Source organism: Protopterus annectens, chromosome 3.part0, assembly GCF_019279795.1.
Source record: "Protopterus annectens isolate FY-2018-M chromosome 3.part0, PAN1.0, whole genome shotgun sequence".
NCBI lineage: Eukaryota > Metazoa > Chordata > Ceratodontiformes > Protopteridae > Protopterus > Protopterus annectens.
In genome coordinates, this window is record NC_056731.1 from 1,939,355,789 (window position 1) to 1,939,372,479 (window position 16,691).

Below are 16,691 nucleotides of genomic sequence, written 5' to 3' on the forward strand. Positions count from 1 at the left end.
CCAAGGACATTCACACCTCCAGGCTAGTTGCCAAACACAATGCATCTGAAATTCTCCAGGTGCAACTAACACTAGGTAAGACTGCAATCCAAATTGTAGCATGGTACAGATCCCCCACCATGCCCCAGGATTCTCACTACACCTTTCTAAACATACTGGAAAATATTAAGATATAACCAAACACCCTAATACGCTGCCATTAATTGGGAAAACTACTAGAGTACCAACACCTTTTCCCAACGGTACTTGGAATTCATAAATTCCAATGCCCTGGATCAACTAATAAACTGTCCCACCAGGGGCTCCAATATCCTACACCTGCTCATTACCAACATGGGAGATAGATGCTCCACACCAGTGGTCACCCCCTCATTGGTCAGGTCTGACCATAAGCAAATCACCCTTGACATCCACATCCCACACCCACCCCCAGTAAGGAAACCTCTGTAAAAAAACTTCTTCAAAGCCAACTTCATGCTACTCAAGTCAGACGTGACAAACTTCATGACACCCATGCAGACGGGATCTGAAAGTTCGACTGCTGAATCCTACACTAAAGCACTGTACGAGCACATCCACTTGTGCATAAATCGTGCCATCCCAAATAGAACCAAGATGCTGTCCTCCAAAAAAAGGAAGCCAATCTGGTGGCCCCTGCCATAAACAAACTATACAACAGAAGGAAGAAACTGTTTCAGAAAAGAGGAAAATCTCAGGATGCAAAAAACTCCCTTATCAGCCTCAGTAAGAAGCTGAGATCCCTCATAAAATCCTCAAAAGCTAGTTACGAAAATAAAATTGCCAAAGATTCCAAAGACAACCACAAGGCATTCCAGAGTTATGACAAGAATATAAATGGCAATGTTCAGATCTGCTCGGAGCTACAACAGAATGGCATTAAATATACAGATCCCAAGGATATTGCCAATATCCTGGCAGATAGATTTAGTGCCAACTTCACCCCCATTTCGCCCCCTAAAAGGCCCATCTCAATACCAAAAGATCGCCAAATTCCGGTAATCACGGCCACACAGGTAGAAACCGCACTCTGCAAAGCTAAGAATACATCATCCATGTTGCTGACATCCCAGGCTGTGTACTACATGAACTACAAAATGAACCGGCACCTCACCTAAGTGTCATGTTTAATCATAGCCTCATCTCAGGCTTCGTGCCCACTGAGTGGAGCACAGCTACAGTTATCCCACTCCACAAGGGGGGATCCACCTTGGATCCAGGGAACTACCATCCCATCAGTCTGACGAGCCTGATCTGCAAGGGCATGGAACACACCATCATGGAACTTGTAAACAAAGACACTGGCAACCTTCAAACACTGGACCCCACCCAGTTTGGGTTTGTGAAGGGCCGCTCTTGTCTCCTGAACCTAATTGATTTCTTCGAATCAGTCTCCAGAGCTGTGGGCGAGGGTAAGGTGGGTCCACACAGCCTATCTGGACCTTGCCAAGGCCTTTAACACCATCCCCCACTCTGGAATCATTGATAAACTTACTAAGCTGAGTATAAATCCCTACATCACTCGATGAGTTGCTAACTGGCTTACTGACAGAACCCAGACTGCAAAAGTAGCTGACTCCAAATCCAGCTCCAGAAAAGTGACTAGTGGAGCACCTCAGGGTTCAGTCCTGGGACGGCTTTAGTTTGGCACCTACTTCTCTGAAGTACAGGCCAACACTAAGGAACACTGGCTAACAAAGTTCGCAGATGACTGCAATCTGGGAGCCATTACTGAATCCCCAAATGATGTGGATATTCTACAAAAGGGCCTTACAGAAACAGATGCTTGGTGCCAGAGTCATGGGCTCAAGCTTAATGCCAAGAAATGTATAGTTATCCCCTTTGGGAAAAACCATGTACCCATGAATTACCACATAGGTGGCAGTACACTAAACACCAAAAGTGCGATGAGAGACCTAGGGACACGTGGACAGTGGTCTCACCTTTGATAACCACATTGCCACAACAGTCAGGAAATTCTTCTATGTGGCACACCTCATCACGAAGGGCTTTTCATCCAGAAAAAAGGTCATTGTCCCACTGTACTCATCCCTCATTAGACCCATTACAGAGTACAATGCCCCATTTGGTGTGCACCTCAAGACATCTGCAACAGCTGGAAAGGCTGCAGAAATACCTCCCTAAAAGAATCACAGGCCTAAAGCAGATGCCCTATGCTGACAGTCTAAAAAACCTCCAGCTACACTCTGTCGCATATCGTCTACTCAAAGGCAATCGCTGCTTAACATACAAGGCCATGTCAAACCCTGAGCTGTTGGACATGCTACACAAAGAAATCCCAATCCCTCAGAGCCACACGGTCCAGGGATCTAAACCTTGTCATCACAATGAACAAAACATGCTGGAGGGATAGGTTCCTGACCCAGAGACTCCTCATACTCTGGAACAGACTGCCCATACATATCAATCAGAGGCTCCTTAGCCCTCTTCAAAAAGAACCTTGACGTTTGGATGGGAGATAGGAAATTCACCCTGGGAATCATGTCAGTCGCCCTGCTAGACGGGTCCAGGGAAATAAATACTGTGGGAAGAAATATCCAGGGAATTGTTATGGCTAGGCTTGTATAGGCCCCTAGGGCTGATAGCCTAGTACCAACCTATGAACCTATAAGTACTCTTGCAAAGACATTACAGTTTCTTTAAACTGCTCTTTAACCTTTTTTTGACCTACTCTTTTTTGCCTTTTGTAAATCCCTTACTTTTAAGCACTCAAGATACATAGTGTAACTGCTGTTCCATATCCTGCTTTTACTGTGACCAAATTTCTAATCTTTAATTTACAATTAATCCAATCCCTTGCAACTTCTATTGCTTACATTCAAATCTAATAATTAATTTCATCAACCCAGTCATCAAATGGCTTCTTTAAAAAGACTGGAAAATACAAACGCTTGTTTACAAAAGACATTTGCTTACTTGCAAAACAATTTGTACAGATGCAATGTCTGACACCATCACTAATGTCTCTTCATAGTCCGCACCATGTTACAGTATTCTTCTGGTGTAACATCTGTCTAATCTTACAGTCAGCCAAATGCCAGTCCAAGCTGTTTTTATTCTTCCAACAAACAAGGACACAGATTGAGCGCTTTCATCCCCTAAACTGGGGACTTCAGAATCTAACTGCATTCCATGGTACAGCCTTTAAATACTGTTAAAAATCCTTTAAAGATACAACTACCTTAATGCTCAAATGAAATGCGTAACAAACACCTTTTAACAAACATCATTTATAAAAAATTACTTTTCAAATTCCAAGACATTCATCAAATGTAAACTTAAAAATTGTTTAAGGGAAAAAATCAACCCTCCTCCTAGCAGTTTAAAGGAAATTTTATTTTCCTTTCTTGTGGACTTCTTACAACGTTGGCATTCCGAATGTCAATCATACGGTGTTGGCCATATGGTTGTTGGCATTGTGTAGGGGATCCATATATATATATATATATATATATATATATATATATATATATATATATATATATATATATATAAATATATGTGTGTATATATATATATATATATATATATATATATATATATATATATATATATATATATATATATATATATACACATATACATATACACACACACACACATATACTATATAGTATATAGTTGAACCACCCCCCAATCCACACACACGCAGACTAAGATACACAGTAATTATGAGGTAGCTTTCCTCACTAATGTTGGTTTTAAGGATACCATTTCATTAAGACCTGGTGAACTTGCTAACAAAAGTCAGGTAGTGGGTAATAGTGGTACAACATGTGGTGCTCGTGCACAATGCAAGTTCATACAAGCTAAGAATATGATAACCCTGCAAAACATTTTGAAGTCTAAGGTTTTTTTTGAAAAAGGAAATTGACAAACATCAGGGGGTGATATCTCTGGCAGCTTGTAAAACCTGTCCAGCTTACTACATACGCAAGACAGAAAGGCAGCTTAGGGACAGAAAATACGAGCACCAATACCAGATTGCTACAAGAAATATAAATAACGTCCTATATAAACATTCATTAGTATGTGCAAATTTTGTTCAGTTTTTATTTGGTATTGTGGAGCGAGTAAGACCAAATCCTAAAGGGGGAGATTACAGGACTTATACAGAGGAAAGGGAAATTAAGCGCCAAATAAAACTAGCTGCAACCCATGCACCAGGTCTTAACGAAATGGTATCCTTAAAACCAATATTAGTGAGGAAAGCTACCTCATAAGTACTGTGTATCTTAGTCTGTGTGTGTGTGTGTGTGTGTGTGTGTGTGTGTGTGTGTGTGTGTGATGGGTGGGGTGGTTCAACTACATTTTATATATATATATATATATATATATATATATATATATATATACATATATATATTGAATGCCTTGGAATTTGAAAAGTTCTTTTTTATAAATGATGTTTGTTAAAATGTTCTTGTGTTAAAGGGTGTTTGTAGTGCATTTAATTTGAGCATTAAGGTAGTTGTTTCTTTAAAGGATTGTGAAGGGTGATGACATCACTCATTTTTAACAGTACTTAAAGGCTGTACTACTGAGTGCAGTTAGATTCGGATGAAGTCCCTGGTTTAGGGGACGAAAGCACTCAATCTGTGTCTTTGTATGTTGGAAGAATAAAAACCGCTTGGACTGAAGAGTCTGGCTGACAAAGTGTTTCCTACTGCTTTACAGTGTTTTTTTGTACTTTTTTTAGTTGTATTTTACGCTTTGGTTACTTTTGGTCTTTTATCTATCTAATCTTGCCCACAAACCATATTTTCATGCCATTTTATTCTGTATTTTCATTAAATCAGTCAGCCCAACTACATGCATATATTTCTCTAATTCTCTGCCACCATTAAAACAATAAGCTTGTAGTTTCCACTTTTTTTTCTCCGCCCAATTTAGCAACCCATGTTCCAATCTTCTGGCATACCTGCACTACCCAGTGATCTGTTTTTTTTCTTTGTTAATCGGGGAAGTTCACTGAACACAAGTATCCCATTTCAGAGTTGACCCTGGAGCACCATACGATTAAATGACTTGCTTAGAATCAAACCCCAAATAAACAGAGGTTGAGCGAATCAAAAATGAAACCGCTCTTTAGGGTCAGCCAACATAATGGCCACATTTCTGAAGATTCCAGGAGGCAGCACATCTGGGTCCTTGCAATTCATACAGTTCCTGCTTAACCACCTCCCTTTCTTTCCTGGTGTCATGTCTACTGTTCTTCCCCATCTTGCTCTGCCTCCCTCACAATAGGACACCTTTGCCTTGATTTCCTTTGTGACTGAAGGGAAGGTTTCATTCAGTACTTTTTTTCTGCTTATTCTCCCCAGGCTACTGTGATCTCCCACTCATCTTTTCTCAGTCAGGCCAGCTCTCTTTTTTTCCTTCTTCCTGTTACATACCTGAAAATGTATTTTGCTTCCACTCTTGATCCACTCTTCTAACTCCTTTTCAACTTCAGGCTTTACAGCCTTTGTTATCGTTCTTGTATTGTACCTCCTTTTAAACTCTTTTTGACCATATAATTTGTCTTGACTGCTAGCATTTCCACACTGTACACCTTCCTTTTCAGTGCTTGTAAAACTTCAGCATGCTTTAATGAAGTAATTATGACTCCAAGTTTACTATCAGTAGCACCCTGGTCATCCACACCTAACTTCTCATTTTTACCTCTGAGAATAGCCCAACAAATAAATTAACCCAGCACACAGCCATATGGGACACCACTGGAAACATTCATCAGGAGAGACAGATAACCTCTACCACAAGTTTGTGTAACTTGTACCTTTGCTCAATGAATTATGTAAAGATTGATGTGTAGTGCTTTTAATCTGCCAACTATTTTATTATGTAGAACAATGTTGAATGCCTTACTGTTAAGTTAAACAAAAGCACTTGAAGTAACTCTGCAAAGAATGTAATAAAATTTAAAAGACAAGACCTCCCCTTAACAAAACATTTTGTCTCGTATCCATTTATTCCAGAAGTATCCCTTTTCGGGGGTGATTTGGAAGCACTATCTGGTTAAGTGATTGTCTTGCACAGTAGGCAAATGTCAGTGAAAGGAACCATACCCTGCACTCCTGACAACAAAATGCAGCTCATTAACAGCTCAGAACCTTAATCGTCTGTACTAACAAAAGGTGGTCACCTGTGTCATCCTGGATAAACTCCAATACAACTCTCTCCATGATTTTTATACAGAATACTAGTCAGACTAATAAGTATACAGTTGTTTTGGTCTGATGTGACCTCCCTCCCTCTCTTTTGGAAAATGGTACTACTATTGCAGAGATCAGGTTCAGTTAGGTTCTCTTTGATTCTGGAAATTATGACAGTATTTCACCTAATTTTCCTTGACCCAAGGTAGAGAAAGTGCTGATGTGGGCCCTTGCTTATAATATAATTACTACATAACACTGACAGATGGTCTCAGGTACTGAATATGGAAATATTCCTATGGAAATGATCAAGTCTGAGATCTAAACTCTACAATCAGAAAAAAAGAACTGATGGGTTCAAGGGCTAGGCTCAGTAATCCGCAGTGATGCCTGATACTATGGCATGTACAGTCAATGGGCATGTGATCATAATCTCTGCAACCTCAGAGAAACAGACAGAGCAGAGTGGAAGAAAAGAGAATGCCAAAGACAAAACAGATTGGAACAACATTAAGAAAATAAGTTTATTTTGTAACTTTAAACATGGAAAGCCAAAAAATATGGTATAAACATACATATGAACCTTTTATTTTTTTCAGTGCTAGTGTACTACAATAAACTGAATTAATGTACTGTAAGTTAATAAAAAATACAACTGACCTTTTCAGATTGTTGTCCTTCAGGTTCAGTCTCCATTTTCTCTTCTTCATTGCTTTCTGTCAAAGCCAAACAAGGCAGTATTTAAAATTCTGTAAAATTATTCTTGGACAGGACCACAGCTTTATAATACAGTAAGACATTTAAAAAACACATTTCTTGCCACATCAAATGGTATAGGGACTTTTTGGGAATCCTTCTTAGTGGACCTAGAACCAGGCCCATAATTTATTCCTTGTCAGTCTGTCATCTTGATACTGTAAAACGTGTATGGTCAGTGGTTCAAGCAAGCAGCTTACACCAGCAGTTCATGAAATCATGAGACACACAAACAGAGCGCACACAGCCTCTGTGACAGCCAAGTCACTCAATCATTGTTGGAGCACACCAAGCAAATGAAAGGAAAAAATGAAGGCTTAACAAAAACTCTGTTAATAAGAAACTATTCTTGCCTGACTTAGGGAATACTCAAGAACCACAAATGAATAAAGGAATCAACCAAGCTCGGGGAGGTGGTGGGAAACATCTATAACTCACCACAGAGTCCACTCACAGATATAACTGATGCATTCAAACTGTGCCAGTTAGTGTAGAAGTGGGTCCTCCTTGCAAGTCAGTGACTAGTTGATCCTGTTATTTACAATAAGCACTTTTTCCTCAAAACATCCTGCACTCAGGGATGAAAATATGCAATACTGACAAAAATCATAATGCCATGCTCCAAAGTATAACAGCACATCTAGCCCCTCAAACTGACATGTTTTCCTTAACTAACAAACAAGGTAACAAAGATAAATAAGATATGACACCTGTAGTGTTGACAAGGAATATAGAACTATACACTTGCCCAAATGACAAAGAATCCCAACAGAAGGGTTAGATGGTGGCAATGTCCAAGCAATGAAGGAAATGGGAAAGTATTAGGGGCCCACCAATTATGGCATCCTTGTAGTCACTCCATGAAATAAGAAGGCATCTCTTACATCCAACATGAGGAACAAAAAGACTTGGGTTGGGGTAAAAAAAGGCCAAAAGATCAGAAGACTTAAAGTGAAGGCGTATCAAAGGCGTTCCAATTACCACAGTCACAGTTAAGACAATAATGCCTGGTAAAAGCATGAACCAAGGATCAAGTTATCATGGCACAAAGTATACAGTGGAGACATTTCTGAAGCTAACATTAGGAACAGCCATGCTTTCAGCTGAGTGGCCTTTGATCGCAACATTTTTGTGTGTGATGTGCCACCATTCAGCAAAAAGAAAAAGCAGCTAGTAAACCATTTGCAAATGGTTCAACCAATAATGGCCACATTCTTTCTCTTCTTACAGCTTTGGTGATAAACAACTGCTTGGTCTGCTAAAACTCATCCATCTGATTCAGGTAAAGTCAGACATTATGGAGCATTACATAATAAAACACTGCAACCGAAGCATATAAAAAGCACACATTAAAGGGAGTACAAATTTCTACAACACAAAACTGCAAAAAATACAAACATCATGCATTAGAGAAGGCATGTAGGGCACTGAGCTTCAAGTATATGACCTCAGAGGTCATATATGGTCAGAAACAAAGTAAAATAAAAAAAAAATAACAATAAAAAGCAAGTTGAGATGATCCTTGTTTTCCAAGTTGTGTGCTCTCAGACAGCCCATTACACCGCATGCAACAATAACAAAAAGATGGAAGTACTGAGATGTCAACACTGTAATAAATCAAGTGCAACAGCTATGACAATTTAACTGCTAACAAAGCTGGGGTTGTTAAACCATAAGGGAAGTAAAATATGAATGGGACCCTAACTGGCTCCTAACACAAGTAAAAGACAAGACAGAGTTCCCTGTATGAAGGCCTGCAGCTTTAAGGTCATGCAGGCAGAGGTGATGGCCACCAGAAAAATATTTTCTATAACAAACTTGAACTGAGACAGTCAACATCTGCACCCTGCCATTGGAATAAGTGGGAAGATTCAGGATACTGATCCACAAACTGATAAAAGTTCCCTTTTGAAGCATATACTTGCCAAGTGGAATACCATCTAGCAGGTTTATAAGTAAATACTAGGCTATCAGTCTAAAAACTATTACAAGACTGCCAACAACCAGAGGTAAGACTCAAACCCTGTACCTTTTTTCTATGAGGTAACGACATTAACCATTATTCAAATCATTCTCTAATTACCTCTGAGACCCCAGCTGCCAAATACTGCAGACTGTCTACACTAGGAGCCAAGCACCATGGTAGAGTCAAAGCTGCTGCCCCACCTGTGATGGATACCCTGGTTAGAACTGGGACAGTTTCCTGTATTGTCAAGGACCTGAGCACCCATGCCCACCAAGGGGTGAAAAGAACAAGTTTTGGTCTTTCTTCACTGAATTTTGAGATAAAAATTGGAATCAACCTAAATGCATACAAGAACCCTTTGTGCCATAGTAAGGAGAATTTACCTACACATACCCCTCTTGCGGAACTGATCAGTGGACGACATCATGCAGAGGACTCAAACTAGACACAACCTCCAAAACCTGCAGCTCAGAGTCTGCTTGCATGCTCACTTTTCTGGAGATGAGGACTGCTGTGAGTGTGACACACTGCTACTCTGCAAAGGGAATATCTCCTACCGCCTTGCTTGTTTAGGTACATGACAAGCATGTTGGCTGACTGAATGGTAACAGGCCCTAAATCCAGCTTCATCTTCATATACAGTTCTCTTCCAAAGCCTACAATTTTAATATAATAAAGTACCCTAAGTCGTGGTGGTGCTGCGGTAGCGTTGTCGCCTCACAGTTAGACGTTGCCTGTTCGATTCTCAGAGCGTCTTCTGTGTGGCGACATGCGTGAATGGGCGTTCCTTCGTTGAACGTTGTGTGTTAGGCCCGGCAAGCCAGCACGTAAAAATCTACTGCCAATCATTAGCTGACCGGAGTTCCACTGTGGCGACCCTTAACCGGGAAAAGCCGACAGACACAAACCCTAAGTTGTGAACTTTAAAGGCAGTAGCTCCCAGTCTCTTAATTAATGAAAAGATTTAAACCACTGAAACTATAAAATAACACTGGGAAAGAATAAAATCATGAAACAAAAGCCTGCAAAAAACTCCTGAAAAAGCAAAATTGTTTATACCACAACAAATCTATCAGCACCACAGTTCATGCCAAATGAAAATAAGAAGAAAGATACAAGAGAACAAATCTTATCAAACAATATGCAACAAGAATATTCATAAGTCTGAACAGACATATCAAAACAGATCTAAAAAAAGCAAGCGCCACAAGGTCTGGTTACAGAGACAATAATACATGTCTTCATTACTGCCAGATGCAGATGCCGTGGCGGTACGGTGGTAGCGTTGTTACCTCACAGCAAGAGGTTCTCCCGTTTGATTCTCGGCTTGGCTTGGAAGTGCCTTCTGTGTGGAGTCTGCATGTCCTCCCCGCGGTTGGGTAGCGTTCTAAAGACATGTGTGCGTAAATGGGCATGCCTTCATTGAAGGTTGGGCATCGAGCGGGCACCTCGGCATTTCGTAAAAATTTACTGCCAATCATTAGCAGACTGGAGTTCCGCTGTGGTGACCCCTTACCGGGAAAAAGCCGAAAGACAAACAACAACAACAGTGACTTGCATGCAAACATTCAAAATAAAAGTCTTTTGGAATGTAAACTAAGCAGTAGGTATTCAGAGCTGGAGATCAATCCAACCCACCACAGCCCAACAGCAGGTTTTCTTACATCAATATAAATTGGGGTATGGTGTACCATTTGCAGCAAGGAAAAAAGAAAAAAAACACTCAAATCCCAAGCAAGGGGGTGAAATGAGCAAGCTATAACTTCCACTGCTCATTGCAACATACCAAATAAAGACCACAATGCATTTCAATCCTTACCTAACGTAAACCAAATATACACCACTCTAAGCAGTTCCTATATTATTCATGGTTTGTAAATGCTTTACCAGTAATATATATTTTCAACTATCTTTTTATGTAAATTTGTGTTCCTTTGTACAACTGCTGTATGAGTTTTATTGTATGAGTTGTTTTGGTTTTTTTTTTTTTTTTGCATCTATTGATGCTTTTCCCCCCAGGCCTCTGCTGAAAAAGGGCATCTGCATAGCATCAGACTATCCTGGTAAACAAACGTCAAATAAATAAACCCTCAGGAATCTCAAAGAAAACCTTCTAAATCAAACCAGGAAAACACTCAAGATGGGACCCATCCAAAGTCTGAGAGCACTGTACATACAATGAAGTCATAAACAAGTTCAAAGCAGCTCCCCAAAAGAGAGTCATTTTATGGAACTGGCAGTACAGAAAAAATCCCAGCTTCTGAAGCTTTCAGCAGCCACAAACCACGTAAATCAACTAATCTATAGTCCCACCAGTGGCTCCAATATCCTAGACCTGGTCATTACCAACATGGGAAATCGATGCTCTACACCTATGGTCAACCCCTCATTAGTCAGGTCTGACCATAAGCTAATCACCCTTAACATCCACATCCCACCCCCCAGTAAGGAAACCTCCATAAAAAAACTTCTCCAAAGCCAACTTCATGCTACTCAAGTCAGAAGAGACAAACTTCATGACACCCATGCAGACGGGAACTGAAAGTTCAACTGCTGAATCCTACACTAAAGACCTGTACGAGCACATTCACTCATGCATGAATCGTGCCATCCCAAATAAAACCAAGATGCTCTCATCCAAAAAAGGAAGCCAATCTGGTGGTCCCCTGCCATAAACAAACTATGCAACAGAAGGAAGAAACTGTTGCAGAAAAGAGGAAAATCCCAGGATGCAAAAAACTCCCTTACCAGCCTTAGTAAGAAACTGAGATCCCTCATAAAATCCTCCAAAGCTAGTTACGAAAATAAAATTGCCAAAGATTCCAAAGACAACCGCAAGGCATTCTATAACTATGTCAAGAATCTAAATGGCAATGCTCAGATCTGTTCTGAGCTAAAACAGAATGGCATTAAATATACTGATCCCAAGGATATTGCCAATATCCTGGCAGATCGATTCAGTGCCAGCTTCACCCCCCTCTCACCCACTAAATGGCCCATCTCAATACCGGAAGATTGACACATTCCGGTAAGAACGGCCACACAGGTAAAAAAACACACTCTCCACAACCTAGAATACAGCATCCATGGGACCAGATGACATCCCAGGCTGTGTACTACATGAACTACAATATGAACTGGCAACTCACCTAAGTGTCATGCTTAATCATAGCCTCACCTCAGGTTTCATGCCCAGTGAGTGGCACAGAGCTACAATTATCCCACTCCACAAGGGGGGATCCACCTTGGATCCCGGAAACTACCATCCCATCAGTTTGACGAGCCTTATCTGCAAGGCCATGGAGCATATTATCATGGAACTTATAAACAAAGACATTGGCAACCTTCAAACACTGGACCCCACCCAGTTTGGGTTCGTAAAGGGCCGATCTTGTCTCCTGAACCTGATTGACTTCTTCGAATCAGTCTCCAGAGCCACGGACAAGGGTAAGGTGGTCCACACAGCCTATTTAGACCTTGCCAAGGCCTTTGATACCATCCCCCACTCTGGAATCATAGATAAACTTACTAAGCTGGGCATTAATCCCTACATCACCCAATGGGTTGCTAACTGGCTTACTGATAGAACCCACACTGTAAAAGTAGCCGACTCCAAATCCAGCTCCAGATAAGTAACAAGTGGAGTACCTCATGGATCCAGTCCTGGGACCGCTTTAGTTTGGCATCTACTTCTCTGAAGTACAGGCCAACACTAAGGGACTCTGGCTAACAATGTTCGCAGATGACTGCAAACTGGGAGCCAATATTGAATCCCCAAATTATGTGGATACTCTACAAAAGGGCCTTACAGAAACAAATGTTTGGTGCCAGAGCCATGGGCTCAAGCTCAATACGAAGAAATGTATAGTTATCCCCTTTGGGAAAAAACATGTACCTGTGAATTACCATACAACTGGCAGTACAGAAAACAACGAAAGTGTGATAAGAGACTTACGGACACAGGTGGACAGTGGTCTCACCTTCGATAACCACATCGCCACAACAGTCAGGAAATCCTTCTATGTGGCACACCTCATCACTAACGGCTTTTCATCCAGAAAAAAGGAGGTCATTGTCCCACTGTATTCATCCCTCATTAGACCCATTCTATAATACAATGCCCCGTTTGTTATGTACCTCTCAAGACATCTGCAACAACTGGAAAGGCCACAGAAATACCTCCCTAAAAGAATCACAGGCCTAAAGCAGATGCCCTACGCTGACCGCCTTAAAAAACTCCAGCTATACTCTGTCGCATATCGTCTACTCAGAGGTGATCTCTGCTTAACATACAAGGCCATTTCAAACCCAGAGCTGTTGGACATGCTACACTTAAAGAAATCCCAATCCCTCAGAGCCACAGGCTCCAGGTATCTAAACCTTGTCATCACAATAAACAAAACATGCTGGAGGGATAGGTTCCGGACCCAGAGACTCCCCAGACTCTGGAATAGATTGCCCATACATGTCAAGCAGAGTGCATCTTTGGCCCTCTTCAAAAGGAACCTTGACGATTGGATGGGAGAAAGGAAATTCACCCCGGGGATCACATCAGTCGCCCTGCTAAACAGGGGTCCAGGGAAGTAAATAGTGTGGGAAGAAATAGCCAGGGAATTGTTATGGCTAGGCTTGTATAGGACCTAGGGCTGATAGCCTAGTACCAACCTATGAATACTCAGGAGTCCGAAAAACCTAAAATCTAAGTGGCATGCAAATCATCCTCTACAGCAAAAATTAACTAATGCTGCAAATATGAACAAGCAGGAAGTCAGTAATCATGAAGTACTGTAGAATTAAAATAATAATAAGCTTAAAAGCTCCTGCAGTATTACAGCAGCACTGAATCCAGTTGCATACTGCACAATACCTCAACACTGCAAACAAGTAATATACATTCCAAATCCAAACTGTTTATTTCAGATCTGTCTCAGTCTATTCTTTCAGCTTATGGAACACAAACTCTCAAGGTCATCCCTTACCCATAATGCCTTAGTGACCTAACATACTTCGGGATCTTGTTTGCTGCCCCTTTAACCTGTAAGCATCAGGAGATAAATCAACAGAATCAGGAACTCAAAGCAACAGTAGTTCCTCCAGTATCTTTCATTCCTTTCAAAAATCAAACTAGGAGGGGGTTGGAGAGAGAAGTTCAGGAAGAATGAAAATGGACAAGACAGAACATTATGGTAAGTATATAACTTGATTTGATTATGCCATTTTTTGGTCTTTTTCATTCACTCCTCAACTGCTGAGCCAGAGTCCCCTGCTAAATAAATCCTGGGAGGACTCTAGGGAATGATATTCCTGAAACAGATGCAATTTATAATTAACAATAAAAGTACGAAGAGTAGTCCAAGTTGCGGCTGCACAAATATCATCCAAATGAAGATCTGGATAAAAACGCTTAAGTTGCCACAGACTTGGTGGAATGTGCTTTTGGTAAAGACACGCCCAATTTTTCATAAACAAAGGTAATGCAATCAGTTAACCATTTGGCTCAAGTCGCTTTAGAAGCTGGTTCGCATAATTCTGATTCAGAAAGAGAGACAATTATTATGACTCCCTCAAATTTTTGGTTCTATGTAGACAAAACCTTAATTGTCTGTAAACATCCAAAAGGTGCAACATATACTCTCCTTTATTTGAGGCGTTTAGAAAGAAGACTGGAAGGTCGATAGTTTAATACTGGATTCTAGCACCACCTTAGGAAGGAAGGATTGGTCCCATAAGCATGCTCTATCCTTACGAAAAATCAAACAAGGAGGTTTGGATGACAGAGCCTGTAGTTCTGATACTCTTCTAGCACAAGTAAAGGACAATGAAAGGACAGTTTTCCAGATTACGAATTTTAGTTCACACTTAGGTGATGGTTCAAACAAGGATCGTGTTAAATTTTTTAAAACAGTGTTCAAATCCCAAGGAGGATGAGTGGGATCTTTTAATGGGGGTCTAAGCAGAAAAGTTCCCCTCAGAAAGGCTTTACAAAGCTTGGAGGATGCTAAAAAGGAGTTACTTACTCCTATATGGAAATCAGAAATGGCAGCTAGCTGCACTTTTACCACTGAAGAGCCAGCACCTTCATTGAAAACTGCAGCTAAAATTCAAGAACTTTAGGAAATGGTGCTGAATAGGAGGTCTAGATCCTTTTATTGTGCCCAAATGACAAACCTTTTCCATTTACTTCTGTAAAGTGTCCTAGTGGAAGCTTTGTGGTACAAGAGAATGTGACGGCCAGGGGAGGAGAGCCTGGGCTGTCTAGCAATCAATGGAAGTGGAGAAACCGTGCAGTCAATTTTAGGCATGGAATCTCCAGATGAGTCATGTCTGTCGGGGGACACAGAAGGTCTGGAGTTAGATCCTAAATCCATGGAAGATGAAGAAGATGAGGCTAAAGAAAGGGAAACCAAATTGGATGAGGTCATTAAGGGGCAATGAGGTCAACTGTGTTCTTCAACTGAGATGCTTTCTGAAGAAATTTGGGGTTAGAGGGGGTAGGCTTAAAGGAGACCGGGCGGGGGGGGGTAATCATGAAGTAAGAGCATCCCCTTGGTGTCTCCCCTGGTGAGTTTACTGATGTACCAGACCACTGACATTGCCCATCTGAATCACAACAGTCCCGGTAGGGAGTGTATGTTCGAAGGTCTGCACCACTAGGACAGCTCTCATTTCCAGGACACTGATATGTATACTGACCTCTTCCAGGACCATGTGCCCTGTACTGTCTTTCCCAAGAAATGCCCCCCACCCAATCTGGGAGGCATCTGTGGTCACTATGGCCTTGGGTTGGGGGGGGGGTCTTCTTGTACCTGGCCCGAGTATGTCCACCACAGAAGATAATTTTGTTTACTACTATACTAGTGGGGGTGGATGGGAAAATAGTATTATATAACCTCTGGATATTATCCTCTGCACCCATGAATCTTTTGTAATTTCTAGCCAGGCTCTTTGGTGCAGAGAAAAACGATCCCAGATTGCCCTCACAGGTGGAAAGTCAGGCCTCCTTTCAACAGTGTTGATAGGATCCATCAGAGAAAGTATCTCTAGATCCCTGGTTAGGTGGGACCACCTCTGCTGCAGGAACAGCGTATTCCATTGCAGTTTCCCCCTCTGCCCTGAAGGAACTGTCTCCACGTGGATCTTGGAAATGACCCTGGGAATTTTTTAAACCACATTTTCCATCCGCCTCATTGGTTCCTAGTGATGGTCCATTCAGGGGTCGAAAAATGTATGCTCACAACAGAGAGTGTTTTTCCTTACTGTTCACACTTACATTGTGTGTCGTACTCTGAGCCCAAATAAGGAACTTCCGTCCGAGGAAGTATTAATGAAGGAAGATTTGAAGGGTTCCACAAAGTCAGACAAGTGCATCCAGGCATGTCTCCTGATGGAAATCCCTGAACCCGCTGCCTGTGAGGTACCTTCAGTTACTTGGGAGATGAGCCTTATGGACGAATTTGAAATAGAGTGAAGGGTAGCCAACTGCGAGGAAATAAGACTCTGCCTAGAAGGATATGGTACCAGTGAGGGATTTGGCAAATTCTTTAATCAGATTTCTCTGGAGTCTCATGAAGTGTGCCAAATAATTCAGCAACTGAAGGGCAAGGGTCGCCAAAGCACAGACACGCTTCTCAAATATGTCCAGTGCCCTTGACTCCTTATTAGGAGGGTGGATAGAGGAGCTTTGTTTCACTAGTTACTTGTTCATGGCTGATGCTGTTAGCATGGTATCAGCTGGTGCTCCCTTGCTTCAATACTCTGTCCTTTGGTGGTGCCAG

At 41.4% G+C, this 16,691-nt stretch overlaps 1 protein-coding gene across 1 annotated transcript in view; it reads right to left on the reverse strand.

Moving 5' to 3' along the window:
- SMARCC1 (SWI/SNF related, matrix associated, actin dependent regulator of chromatin subfamily c member 1) overlaps window positions 1–16,691 on the reverse strand; it is a 1,897,600-nt gene that overhangs the window by 219,959 nt on the left and 1,660,950 nt on the right. Inside the window, exon 20 of the mRNA XM_044066067.1 lies at window positions 6,855–6,910. Coding sequence (XP_043922002.1) covers window positions 6,855–6,910 — 56 coding nt within the window. The remainder of the gene's footprint in view (window positions 1–6,854; window positions 6,911–16,691) is intronic.